The 13,433-nt window shown below is 36.5% G+C and overlaps 1 protein-coding gene across 1 annotated transcript in view; it reads right to left on the bottom strand.

Moving 5' to 3' along the window:
* Nucleotides 1–13,433, bottom strand: part of RP1 (RP1 axonemal microtubule associated) — a 217,828-nt gene that overhangs the window by 81,705 nt on the left and 122,690 nt on the right. The window contains exons 32-34 of the mRNA XM_062633144.1: nucleotides 8,050–8,219; nucleotides 1,714–1,930; nucleotides 144–298 (exon numbers count right to left, since the gene is read on the bottom strand). Coding sequence (XP_062489128.1) covers nucleotides 144–298; nucleotides 1,714–1,930; nucleotides 8,050–8,219 — 542 coding nt within the window. The remainder of the gene's footprint in view (nucleotides 1–143; nucleotides 299–1,713; nucleotides 1,931–8,049; nucleotides 8,220–13,433) is intronic.

Below are 13,433 nucleotides of genomic sequence, written 5' to 3' on the forward strand. Positions count from 1 at the left end.
GATCTACTGTCAACTCCTGAAAGATAAATTGTGTTTTCAAATTCTTGCCCATCTGTAGCAAGATGCATTCTGAAAAGCCATTAAGTTCCAATTAATGCATTGTGAACACCTGAGCATATGAAACAGCACTTTTGTGCTATTACCTTATTCTTTTGGAATTTTCTTCCTTTTGATAAAGATGTATGAAGTTTCCTCACACCCGTGTCACCTCTTTTGCCATAGAGATTGATATAAACATTTGCAAAAGTTTCTGCTCCCCAGCGGTCACCAATATGTACAGAGACAACATACTTATAGACTGTACAAAAAGAAAAGAAAATTTAAATCAAACTGATTATCTACAAAGTGTACTTAAAAGAAAACTGCAACGCAGAGTATTTAGTAAGACTACTCCTTGGCTTTATTTCTGCAGTGGCCAAAAAAACTGCTACACAATGATTTCAATAGGTTAATTTTTATGAATCCAATCTCTTCATGCTAAGCACAATGAAGATGTTCCATTACTTTCCATTGAAATTCAAAAGAAATTGGACTTGGACAATTTAGACTTATGCAGTTTAGAGCTACTAAAACCTAGATAAATTCTGTCCAATTCTATTTTACTGTGCAAGATCTGAAAAATAAGACCTCATCTGATGTTTTGGGGGGCTGTCAGAAACTGAATTATTTTTGCAGCAGATAATAACTATCACAAGTCAAAGAATAACACACTGTGTAAAGTTTATGCAAATTTGAATAGCAAAGACAGATGTATCCAGATGCTGTGCTTCATTACATGTAAGTATAAAAATTTATAAAATGCACTTATTAAGGTACATGACAGGAACTATAAACTTTTTGCCTTTACAGTGCTCTTGCATAAATGCAGTTCTACACAGTCAAATTAGATTTTCTTCCAAGGAGGATTGTTAAATTGCACATATATTCATAGTCATACAAAAAGAATGACCAAAATTTTTCAAATGCAATTTTTAATGTACAGTCCCGCTGAGTGAACATTTAAATAACATAATGCTGTAGTTTCTTTTAAGGTTGTGAATAGCTTTGAAGTATTCAGGGACCAGAACTTCTGCAACTTCAGTTTGGAAAAGCAGTCATGTCTCTAATCACTGTTGTCTCACGTGTAACTGCTATCTTTTCTGAATAAATGAAGTAAGTCCATAAGTCTTTACATTCTAATGCATCTTTGAATATACTCTGAAACTCTCAGCGGGTCAAAAAATTGTCCTCAGGGAAAAACAAAAACCTGGGTTTTTTAGGCTTATTTCTGATGCTTATGTTAATAACTAAAGCTATTATAAGCTAAGTTTAATAGTGCCTTGGTTTAAGTCCAGTCAGTAATTCAGAAAAACCACACAACTAGTTTGCTCACTCCCCCTCCTTCCTTCCCCCTTCCCCCCCAGGCAAATAGTAAGCCCACCACAAATCATTTCCATTCCTTGAATATGCGCTTTATCTTTAAAAAGCATATTGTTCATTTTGCACACCTAGAATCACACAGGACACTTAGCAACAGTGAAAACCAACATGCAGCTTAACTGGAAAATTACAATTTCTTAAGTGGTCAGCACTTTTGCCATGCATATATGAAGACAGTTGCAATAGAGCCACTGAAGAAATCAAATCCTGACAAAGTGCTATATTATATCTGTGGTACTGATTTCTTTTCAAGACGTTAGTTTACACTGTTTATATTTCCTCGGTGTTTTTTACCTTGTAAAGTTTTCTGGTCCTTCCTGACTGCAGGGAATTCTTTCACTAGCTCATCTCCTCTGTTAAGAGAGAGCCAGCAGTTACAGTCAAAGTTCAGTTCTTGTTTTGTATGTAGCCCTTCTAAGTGAAAAGTCTTCAAATGCCAGCCCTGAAAGCATGGCACATCATCACAGCTGACCCGAATCTTGTATACATCTCCCAGATCTCCAGTCTCAACCTGCAACAAATATCATGAGGAAGAAATGTCAGCATACTGATTAACTTACAGAGAAGTGTAGACTTCCTAAACTTAACATTAATCAATGGGACAGCTGTATTGGAGGCGGGCGTAAGTGTGATGAGAGAATCAATCCTTCTGTTATTCATTGTATGATCATGGGTGAGATTGTCTCCCTTATTTTCCTCCGTTCCCTAGTTAGTATTGTAAGCATGGTACCCTACCATTAGGGTGAGCAAAGGTTAAAATTAGTAACATCTATCTACGCATTTAAGTTCTTCAAACAAAAGGTAACATGTAAAGCTTTGACCCTACTGGATAAAGAGAGCATTAACTTAAAGGTTCTGATATCAGCAGCCAAGTTAGGTATTAAAATTAATGATAATTGCTATGAGCCTAGAAAGTTTTAACCAAATTCTCCTTTCCAAAATGGTTGGATTTAGAACATGAGATTACTTTATAACAAATTCTTTGGAAATGAGAGAGGCTATCTCTGCATAAAAGTAAATCATGAATGTTACAGAGTAACTGTAGAACGACACAGCCCTTTTCCCATACTACATATGGGAAACTCAATAGCTGGCTGCTGATTGTGGGTTTCTGTGAGACCTAGTTAAACAATTCAACCTAGGGTCACAGGAACTGGGATGATCAAACTGCAACAAGTGCTAATGATCTGCATGACATTAACCACTGCCTAGTAAGTCTTCTGAACACCTGGAAGTGGAGTGCTGCAGTCTTTCACTGGGCAACTACAAGAAAGGGTGGGAAGCGATTTTCAAGCAAAACAAGACAAAACTATTACTTTAAAAAGGTAACAGTTTTAGAAGGATCAAAACAGAAGGAGTTGCCAGTAGCCTTCTTCTTCTCCTATATTGCTTGCTTGCTTGGTTTTTTTTCCCCAGGCTAGTCACAATATAAGCTTTGGTAACCATTGCCAGGAAATAAATCCTTTGAGCCCCTAGTGGCACCACAGTAAGAAACTGAAGTTAGTCTCACACAGTCCTGCCCTGGGACCAGCAGCATTACCAGCAGACTGTCTCCTAAGACAGAATACAGACCTTATAACAGATTGATTCATTCTGCTTCTCAACAGAGCTCTGAACTTGACAACCCTTCACTGCTTACCTAGCTTGCTTAAAGCTAGTTCATATGCCTTTGCACAGCAGCTACATATTTGCAGGGAATTATCAGCTACTTATTAGGGAGGAACCATTTTGGAAGAGAGTTGGCCATCCTCCTTAATATCTGTTATGCAAATAAGAAATAGCAAAACATCACAGTATGAAGAGGAACAGTTAATAGAAAACAAAGCAATCTGCCAAAATAATTTCACAAGAGCTAGAATTGTTTTTGATGTAGAATATATGAACTGAGGTTTATGGTAGGAAGGAATTGCACTTCATAACTTAACCCTTCCAGTCTGAATTTCTTAACTGTCATAAGTGGTTGCTATGCCACTCCTACAAAATTTCAAGATGCAAGGCATTGTTCTTTAAGGATGAGGGAAGAACTCCTAGCACTGTCTCTACAACAGCTCCAAGGCTGCAGGGAATCTCTCCGCTCCTGAACTGTAACTCCACAGTATCCACAATAGCCACACAGCAATAGCTTTACTCTGAGAAAGACAGCACCAGACTTGTCATCTCTCTAAGTCTAGCTTGCCCTGCCTGTCTGTATGCCATCATGTATACAGAATTCAGTGCTGCCCCAGACTATAATGGACATTTGAGGAGAGATATACCTTTTGGATCTACTTCATCCTCAAAGGTTCCTGACACAGTCCCCAGTGTTGCACCATCAAAGGGAAATACATGGGCAAAATTCCTCCTAAAATATGCATTCATCTCATTAAACTTAACAGGAATTATTTAGGTTCATTGAGAGAAGAGTGCACAGGTTCTTCACCCATCTAAACTACGGTTCCTTTGCAGGCAACAAAATCTTTGCTGCTTCTCTTCCAGAACCACACTACTGACTTGTAAAGTTACTGCCTGCAGATTTTCTTTCCTGTAGATGGACCTCATGGTTGTATCACACACCTACTTTAAATGCCATGCACAACTTCTTCCATAAAGCTCTCTGGTCTGGAGTTGCAACATTACAGATTTTGCTTATATTTATATGACAGGGCAAGCTGTACTTTACATTTTACTTTGCGTTCTGCCACACAAATTTGCAATTCTCTAGGCATAAATACATGTTGCAATCCTTGTACAATCCTTGAAGGAAATGCACAGATGAGTTATATAGGAAAAAACATTCTGAATACAGGACCAACTATTTAAAACCCACTATTTCCTATTTTGTTTCTAGAATCACAATTTCAATTAATTCCATGACTGCCTTTGAACCAACAAGCACTAGTAATCATGCTGTCTATGATCTGTGGAATTAATCACCATTTTCAACCAAGTATATTAGATATTTAACCCCTTTTCACAGGTGTGGTGTTGCCCCCCTCTGCCACACCACCCCCCCCAGTTCTGGCCATTATTAGCCTTTCTGTTCAGCTCCACACAGCATTGCCATTTTATCATTCTTGTAAGCCTTTTCTGAACTATTTAATACAATCAGTTTTCCTTTGGAATATGATATCCTATCTTTGATCGCATAATTAGCTTTTCCCTCCATCAATGCCTATTAATTGATGTAACATGATCTTCATGTTACATCAAAGACAGACAAATAATTCATCACAAAGTATATATCCAGTGAATATCCTAGTTTTAAGTTTGCAGAATGTTTGCAAGAGGACACTTTACCTTGGTTTTTATTCAATATTATAATTTCCTAATTAATTTTTCCACTTTTATTTCTTCTGAATAGTTTTATGTAATATTCAGTACTTGAAAACTTAGCTGAATTGGATGTAATTTGTCTTACACTAAACATAACAATATTTTTTCCATTTTTTTCAATATGATTGAAAAAGCATATCTCTTATGATTAAGAGAATGTTCTGGCAAAGACACTGGGGTTTTGAAGCTCTCAGGGACAGGTAACTGATGAAGATGATTAGAGAATTTCATAACATTTTAAATCTTTTCTTTTTTGACTTACACAGGGCTTCTCCAAAGACATCATGTCTGATGTAATTAAAGCTGTAAATAGTAAAATTTACTGTTTAGATGCACATTTAAATTAAATTCCTTATTACTTTCCTGTTAGAAAAATAATTAAGAAAAGTGTGCATAAATTATTCCAGTTAAAAATATGTGGTTAAAGCACCCTAAAATGCAGCTGAACAGCTTTTTATCAGGAAGTCCAGAAATTCTGCTGCTTGTGGTTTGGAGCTTAATCTCATACTGTGAAAAGCACATGGAGTATTGCATTATGTGATTTTCTGTCATAGCCCTTAACACAAAATATATTCTGTATTTGTTGAGTATTTATGAGCAGACCTACTTGAAGAGCTCTGTTGTTCATTTCATGCTAACTGTACTAGTGCTTCAGACAGTAGTTTTAGGGATCCCAATTCCATGATCTGCCAGTTGATGTATCTTTGCATTTTATGATTCTCTGGATAATAGAATGGGCATGATACACTAGGACTCTCCAAAGACATGCTCTGAGAAGATTACTCTGTAAGCCATCAGAAACAATGATGACTGCGAGAAAGACATATATACTTTACAAATTTGCTTATTCCACGTGAGATCAACAACTGATTTCTATCATCAGCAGAATATCAAGGAAAAACATTCTTCTACTGCACTGTTTACTTTCATTTTCCCAGTTATTTTTCATGGGAGATGGCATGGCTCTTTGCCATGCTATCTTTAGTGTTTGAACTAATAGCAGAATCAATAACTTTGACATATTCAACTATTTCTCAATTTATTCACTAGAAATAAAGAATTATAATTAAATTTATTCTTATTTAAGCAGCTCACACACTGTACTAAAATGCCTGAGACCACTGAAACCCAACAACTGTACGAGGCAGCATGCTGCTATTTTATCTCTTTTAATTTATTCTTTATGCTTGCTACATGCAATTGTACTACACCTGTTCTTTCATAGGAGCTGGTTAGAAATATTTTGGATCAAAGAGTCATTCTGAATATGATACACATCTGTGCATATATCTGTGTGAGAGCACCTGGAAAATCAGGAATTACATGCCTTCTTGCTCTCAGTGTGTAATAAATATACCTCCGAGATTAAAATTAAACTTATATCTCAGGATAATATAAACTGCATATAGCACATAACCTGTTGTACTTTTTACTGTGCTATATTACTAAGGATATTTGCCTAGGTCCAGGATCTCGAGGGGGTTTAAAAGTTCATTTGCTTCTGCTTGTTGGAAAACTGAATTCATAGCTTGTCCTCCTGGTAATATCATGCTTCCTGCAACCTGCTGCTACAGTGGGAGAACATGAGCAAAGCTTCTGTGTTCTTCTGAACAGCTTTAGTAAGAACAAAGAAAAAGAGAGTAAAACAAAACTGGGTTTATTAGCTGAACCACCAAGAGAAGACATGAAGGTATTTATGGAGATATCTGTAAATCCCCAAATGCTCCTTTATATCAGGCCCACTATTCTAATTTCCTCAGAATGCCACAAGAATTGTAAACCACTGTAAGCAATGTGGCAAAGAGACAAAATTTCATGTACAGTAAACAATGCTCAAATAGTATTAGCCTCTTCATATAAAACAAGAACACAAATAGCTAAGGAGGAAATATAGACACTCACCCAAAGCTAAATCCAAAGTATGAGCAAGCATTTAGAAAGCTCCTGGGGCGGAAGCCCAGTACGATCGTTATGGTACTATGATACCTAGGATAGTAGACCGCGAGGGACAACAACGACTGACACATAACAATACTAATTTCTCCTGGCATCGTACACAGTCACTGAAATTAGGCAGTCTTGACAAGGAATACACGCCATTTGGGAAACTACCAGCAAGTTGGCTGTAGCAGAGGTCTGCTTTATGTATTGATACTTGCCAAAATTCAGCCAGCTGGTTTGGTTTCTCTATAGACAGATTCTGCCTCTATTGACCTCTTTAGTTAATGTCAATGGCTCCTTTTGTCATTCAGTGTGTTTTCTGTCTGTTTTCCAATAAGCAGCTGCTTTCTTGTCTTTAAGATGTGCCATTTTTCTTTTCATTTACTCCCTGTAAAGTACCTAAATTGCTTTAGTTTGTTATTTAAATTAAAAACGCAGGTCATTACTGTGGATCTGGTCATTAAAATAAAGCCTTGATAACATTTTCCAAATGCAGACTTGCCATTGTTTTCAGAATGTTTATTGCAGCCATTGAAAAGTATTTCTGAGCTTTATAGAACTGCCTTGAATTGTAAGCTATTTCTCTCATGACTGGCTAGAAGCTGTACTTCATGCCAATCAACAGAATTTGTAGTGACTTAGCCTAGGAAGCCAAGACAGAATTTGAACATTAAAAACATGCCTCAGATGAATCCTCTCAAAGCAGCAGGTTGCATGACAGGTGGACAGGTAGTCATGACTGTGTTAGGATTGATTTTAATACCAGCCAGATATATATGCTATTGCTTCAGGGTTCATGACACTTTGATATGCGTGAACACATTCTCCAGTGATATATGATTATCCAGAAAAATCCCCTGCCTGGTGGCTTAAGAGACAGAACTATTTTGGCAGAGTGTATACTGCTTTACAAAGGCCAAAATAAAGGGAAGAAAAGCCTACTTCTGTTCCTCAAGAATACTGTCCAGTCCTTCATCTTCTGCATTCACAAATAACTGTATGTTGCCTTTTGTACAAACTGCAATGCAGGACTTCTTAGAAAATGAGAAAAAATGCTAGATGAAGATAATATGCAAGGTGAAGATAATAAATGGGAGCATTTTTCTCCATGATATGCACCCTTAAATGCACTTTGAAAATTTCAAATAGAACACTGCAGCTGGCTGTAGTAGAACTGGACTACCAGCAGAAGATGACCCAAAATCTGAAGTTATACCATTCCATCTTTGTAAATGAATACATCATTAGTACCCATCAAACTAGCATTCCATTTACATATATATATATATTTCTAAAAATACAAAATGATATAAAATGTATAGGCTAGGGAGGAATGCCATTATAAGCTCTGTGTAATACTGTATACTTATGACTTACAATGAATTCATCTGTTGCTCTGGGTAGAAAGCACACATGTCCTGGGGTCTGTGGAGAAAGCAAAAGCTCACCACTTTTTCCCTTTGAGCCATAAATCACAAGGGTCCTTTTACACTCCTGTGGCTTTGGGGAATCTCCGTCTGTTTTAACCTGCACTCTCCACAGTTCTGCTAAACAAAATGAAAACATCTTTAGGATCAATGTAACAATTAAACATTTGTAATATCAATGGCAGAGAGCAATGGATGTATTTGTTATTATTTCAACAAAGAATTTAAATATTTCTATGAACTCACATCCTATTTAATAAATAATGATAAAAAAAGACAGTAATTCCTTCTCTTGAAGATAACTTAAACCAGACTTGATGAACAGAAGACAAATGTTGAAGTAGGTATGAAAACAGAAATTAACAACAAGGAATCAGGACAAGGGCTCTTTGCTTAGTTTTTTGTATTCTTTATAACAAAATAATTGCTCTAATTACAACTTAATTAATTAATTAATTAAATTTAATTAATTTACTAGTTTTCATTTCTTAAAGTGCTCTTATGTAACATGAAAAGGAAAACTACCATTTTGAAAGATTTGTATGTGGTCTATTTGTAACAACTGGTGGCTAAACTGATGGCTAAGTTTAACAACTTGTTAAAAATGAGACTTAAACTCAGATTTTTCTAACCTTACTTGTCATACTCTGTCTGCTCATTTGTTAGATCAGATCATTCAAAGCTTTAGGGAATTCCAAAGAGGTGTTTGCACTGAACTCAACTCACAGCTTGGGTGTTTCAGAGATTCTTTTTTGGCAGGTGACCTTGACTCAGAACAGTATTTTGAGTCAGAATGCAACCAAGAAGCTGTGGAAAACCATTCCAGGTATGGAAAAAATACTGTGTCTTAAATGGACAGTATAGACTAGAGTTACTTAACTGCTTCAATGTAAATCTTCCCCTGAATTCAAATGAATTATTTGAAGAAAAGACACTTGATCTTGCATGACAAAGGGAACTTAACAGTGGAAGGAAATCAAAAGCATTGTTTAGACTGGGACCAGTACCGTGACAATATGGTATTAATGGGATTAATAGAAAAGAACTATTTTTGTGTTTGTGTGCAAGCCTGCAATGCAATGTGCTGACAAAATGAATTTTAGAATAGTTTATTCCAGAAATAAATCTGATGTGATTCTTTTTTTCACAGTACCATGTGTTTTTTTCATACCTTTTCTTTTTGCCCACCTGCCTGGAGATGGAGACTGGCTGAAAACCTGTTCTGGTTTTCTTGATTTATAATTTTCCCTTGATTTTCACATTGTTTTCTTTACCTCATTCTGTTTTCCCTCTTGTTACAAAAGCTGCTTCCAAATTACAGCTGACTGTTCCCTGACTCTTCTGGGCTCAGGTACAAAACAGCAGACAAATATACATCTCACAGGCAGTTCTCAGAGTAACACACTAGCTGAAAAGATCCTTCCATATGAACTCTTTTTTTGAGGTCATTTCCAGGAATGAGTCAGATGTAGTGGAAGATCCTCATTTTGCCTAATGAGGAACTTTTGTTGTTTGATATATGTGCCAGCTTCGAATTTTATCTCCTTGTGCCAGGTTGGCATGTGGTACCCTTCAGGGTGTCACACTTGGTGAAGTCAAGCATCGTTTGAGCTTCTGCTGTTCCTGAGCACTCCGACTGTTTATGAGCAGCTTCAAATTTTTACAAAGGCTCCCAACGTAGCCCTGAACCTCTTATCCTCTCCAACCATGCCCCGTTTTGAAGGCTGTCCCAGGAACACAGCAGAGAGGAAATTAAGATAATTACTGTGTTTCCAGGTGAGCTTTTTTTCCCCTCTCTTTGTAATATTTTTTTGCTTCAGGAGAGAGCAAGCCCCAAGTTAAGAGAAAGCATGGATGCATAACTGCCTGTTTCCTGCTCAAAGAGGCAGCAGGTTTAGAGAAGGTATTTCAGGCAAGGTGATTTATTTTAATTAATATCCATTATTATGTTTTTAATTGTTATTTCAGAAGACAGGCTAAGACACCAGTTGGGAGTTTTCCAGGAAATAAATCAGTGGTTAACAGATTTAAAGCCTCTTAGCATCTGTGACTCTGTTCTCCTACATTTACTTTTAATGCTTCTACAATTTGCTAACTGAGCTAACCCAGACTGACTACATTTTCTCTCAGTTCAGCAAATCCATTTAACCTGCTCATGCCAGAATAAGAAAAAAATATTTTGTCTAATATTATACTCCCTGAGACAGCTACTTGGTAAGATGGTAAGAAAGAGACTGATGCCAAATAGTTATTGTATTCAGTGATTTCTATATCTCTTTCATCTATATCTCTTTTCAGGATATTCTGAAGCTCTGGAAATCAGATAGCAGGGCTTAAACACCTTGTGTTTCATATTCATGGCCACATTAAAAAAGATGCTTTTTCCCTGGTAATACTGATCTGCTTGCTTAATTTCCTTTCAGTGTGACTAGTTTGTTAGTGTGTTATTGTACTTTTAGCTTATTTGTAAAGGTATAACCATTTTCATTATCTGACAACTGCTATAATGAATGGTAGGGGAAAACAGAACACTCTGCAAAATAAAATGTCTTGGAATTCTCTCTTTTCTAAAATAATTTAACCAAGGGTCATTTGCTGACTTTCATAAATTGAATGGGATCAGTCATATCAATTTCCTTCCAGAAAGTCTTTTAACCACTGGTTTGGAACCTGAAAGATGCTTTCAGTAGAACTGTGAAAATAAAGCCTGAAGTGACTTCTGCACATAACAAACTGGGCAAGGTAAAACATAAAGTCAACATTTCATAAAATAATTCAGGAAACTGAAAATGAAGCCTTTTTTTCCTGTTTTTTTTTGTTTTGTTTTTTTTGTTTCTTTGGTTTTTGTTTGCTTTTTGTTTTGTTTTGGTTTTTTTATGTTTTTGGGGGATTTTCTTTTGCTTGGTTGGTTTTTGTTTGTTTTGGCTTTGGTTGGTTTGTTTTTATTTTCATTTGTTTGGATTTTTTTTTTAATATGAACAATTTATGTCTTTTTAGAGGATTGTCACCATCATTTTTATAACACATTACTCCAGTTTTTTTTACTCTGGTGTGTTTTTGTTTTAAGACTGAAAACGACATTCACACTTTGTTAGATGTAGGAGCAGGCTGCTTACTTCCTGGGGATTGTAGGAATTTCTGTTGCCTTGAGGCACAGCAGCCAGTCTGATATTTTATTTTGTTAGGAAATTAAGCATCCAATATATATTGTTATTGCATTTTAGAAGCAGGACCAAGCCATTTACAGGTTGGGAATTCTCCGATTATTCTTACTGAATTAACAGATACTTGTAAGGTAGAGAATAATTTAAAACCAAATTAAGTCATGTGAGAATATACTGAATATTTTCTCTTATTAATTTTCTATGTATCTTAATACTAGCAACCTTGCACAACACAAGAGCCAACCTATCAATATCTATTAACTGAATTCTGTTCATGGATGTTGAACCATATTTTATTCACCACTCACAAAAGCCCACAATACCACAGAGCACCCTACAGGAATCACACTACAGGAACCTATCTCCTTTCAAATGACTGCAGTGTGGACAACATTGGAATAAACTGTGTCTTGCCTCCTTGCTTTGAGAGAAATGTCTTAACCTATTTTGAAGCAGAAAAGGAAATGAAATAGAGAAAATAGAGAATGAAGTAGGAAAATTTCCCTACAATGTATGAAACTTTTAGAGAGTGATGCAAAGTCCTGTCCTCCCTCAAAACTTCATTATTTGAGAGCTGAGAGAAGATGTCTGCTTTCTCTACCAGGACAATACACTTTGTCTTTTTAGCTTCCATCAAAAGGTGGAATCACAAGAATACAAATAAATCCATGTCTATGCCTTATTTGCCAGAGCAGATGTAAACTGCAGATGTACAAAGGTTGCTGAGAAAATCTGTTATGGGCATACTGCATTTTGTCAGAATCCATAGCCAGCAGCAGTGTTCACAGAGATCTGGGATTTACTCTTCATTGAAGGTAGCATAATACCAGCCTGGCTGAAAAAGGACCATGAGCCCTCAAGTAACCTATGTTGCAATGACGACTTTCAAACTCTCTTCCTTGGCTATGTGATTGAACAAGTTGCTAGCCTTAACCAAAGAGAATGAGATTTCTGACCTTCAGAATGTCTTATAAAGTGTTCTGTTTTATAACTTTTGCTTTAGCCTTGACCTAAGCACATTGATCTTATCCGAAAAATAAATAAACTCTGAATTATGCCAATCAACTTTTTATGGCTTTCTCTGAAGCCCAGCTGCAGAGTGAAGCTCACATAGAACATGACCACATGAATACATTAAACATCGGCTCCCTAAACCAACACTGCTGCTTGCCTCTTATTCAGTAAATGTACATTGTACGGAAAGTTTTCACTTCCACTGTGAATGGGACTGCTTATCACTACTATCTGCTCTACCATGTGAAATCTTCACTGCTACAGCTGCTGGGAGAATTTAAGGCAATTATTTTTCTTTCCAAGACTCCGCATCTTTGAAATTTTCTCTTATCAGCTCTAACCCTAGAACTGTGCCATGATGGATTGACAAAGAACTGAGTACAAGACAGCTTTCCAAACCTGTTGTGATTATTACCCTCCTATGAAGCTCAGTCTTTTCACATGCAAGGTCTATGATATAACCAGTACGAAAATACAACTTAAACTGTGAACAATCCTGAGATCAGTACTACTGATCATCTTTTCTACGTAAGGCATAAAAGCACAATTTCTCACCTATCTCAGTTCCCCACTGGAATGAGCCCCTGGAGGAAGAAAAGATGGCTAAAGAGCAATTCAAGCTAAGCTGATGCATGGCTAATTGGCCGAACGCTTATTAAAATGTTCTCCTTTATACCTTCATCATTCAGAATCTCTGATCTCAACCTAAGACATCCACACATACTCTTTGGGTTCTCCTGGATGTTTTGACAGTGTGATATTTCACAAACTGATTCAGAATAAGCCACTCCTTTCTCCTCATAATCAAAATATTGTGTCTAACTGCTCTTGACATATACAGGCTCTCAGCAGCTTGTGCATCTGTGCCTGCTTATTATAGCATAATGGAGAATGAATTTGCTCTGGAAAAAAACTTAGATTACTGGTAAAATATCATCTGTTTTCTTAACATAATGTGAAATAGATATTATGGTTGCATCTCTGAACTCTGCACTTAGCAGAATGCAGAATCCTATTGCAAATCACTCATGAGAATCAAATTTCTCTCTGGGAAAGCCTTGTCTTACCTGAGTTAATCAGTCTCCTCTTGTCAAAGTTCTGTTGCCACGGAACAATAATGCTGTTGGCTAAACTGTTTGATTGAATATAAATGATT

Source organism: Pezoporus occidentalis, unplaced genomic scaffold (assembly GCF_034315485.1).
Source record: "Pezoporus occidentalis ecotype Australia unplaced genomic scaffold, CSIRO_AGI_Poc_V1 ctg4, whole genome shotgun sequence".
Classification (NCBI taxonomy): domain Eukaryota; kingdom Metazoa; phylum Chordata; class Aves; order Psittaciformes; family Psittacidae; genus Pezoporus; species Pezoporus occidentalis.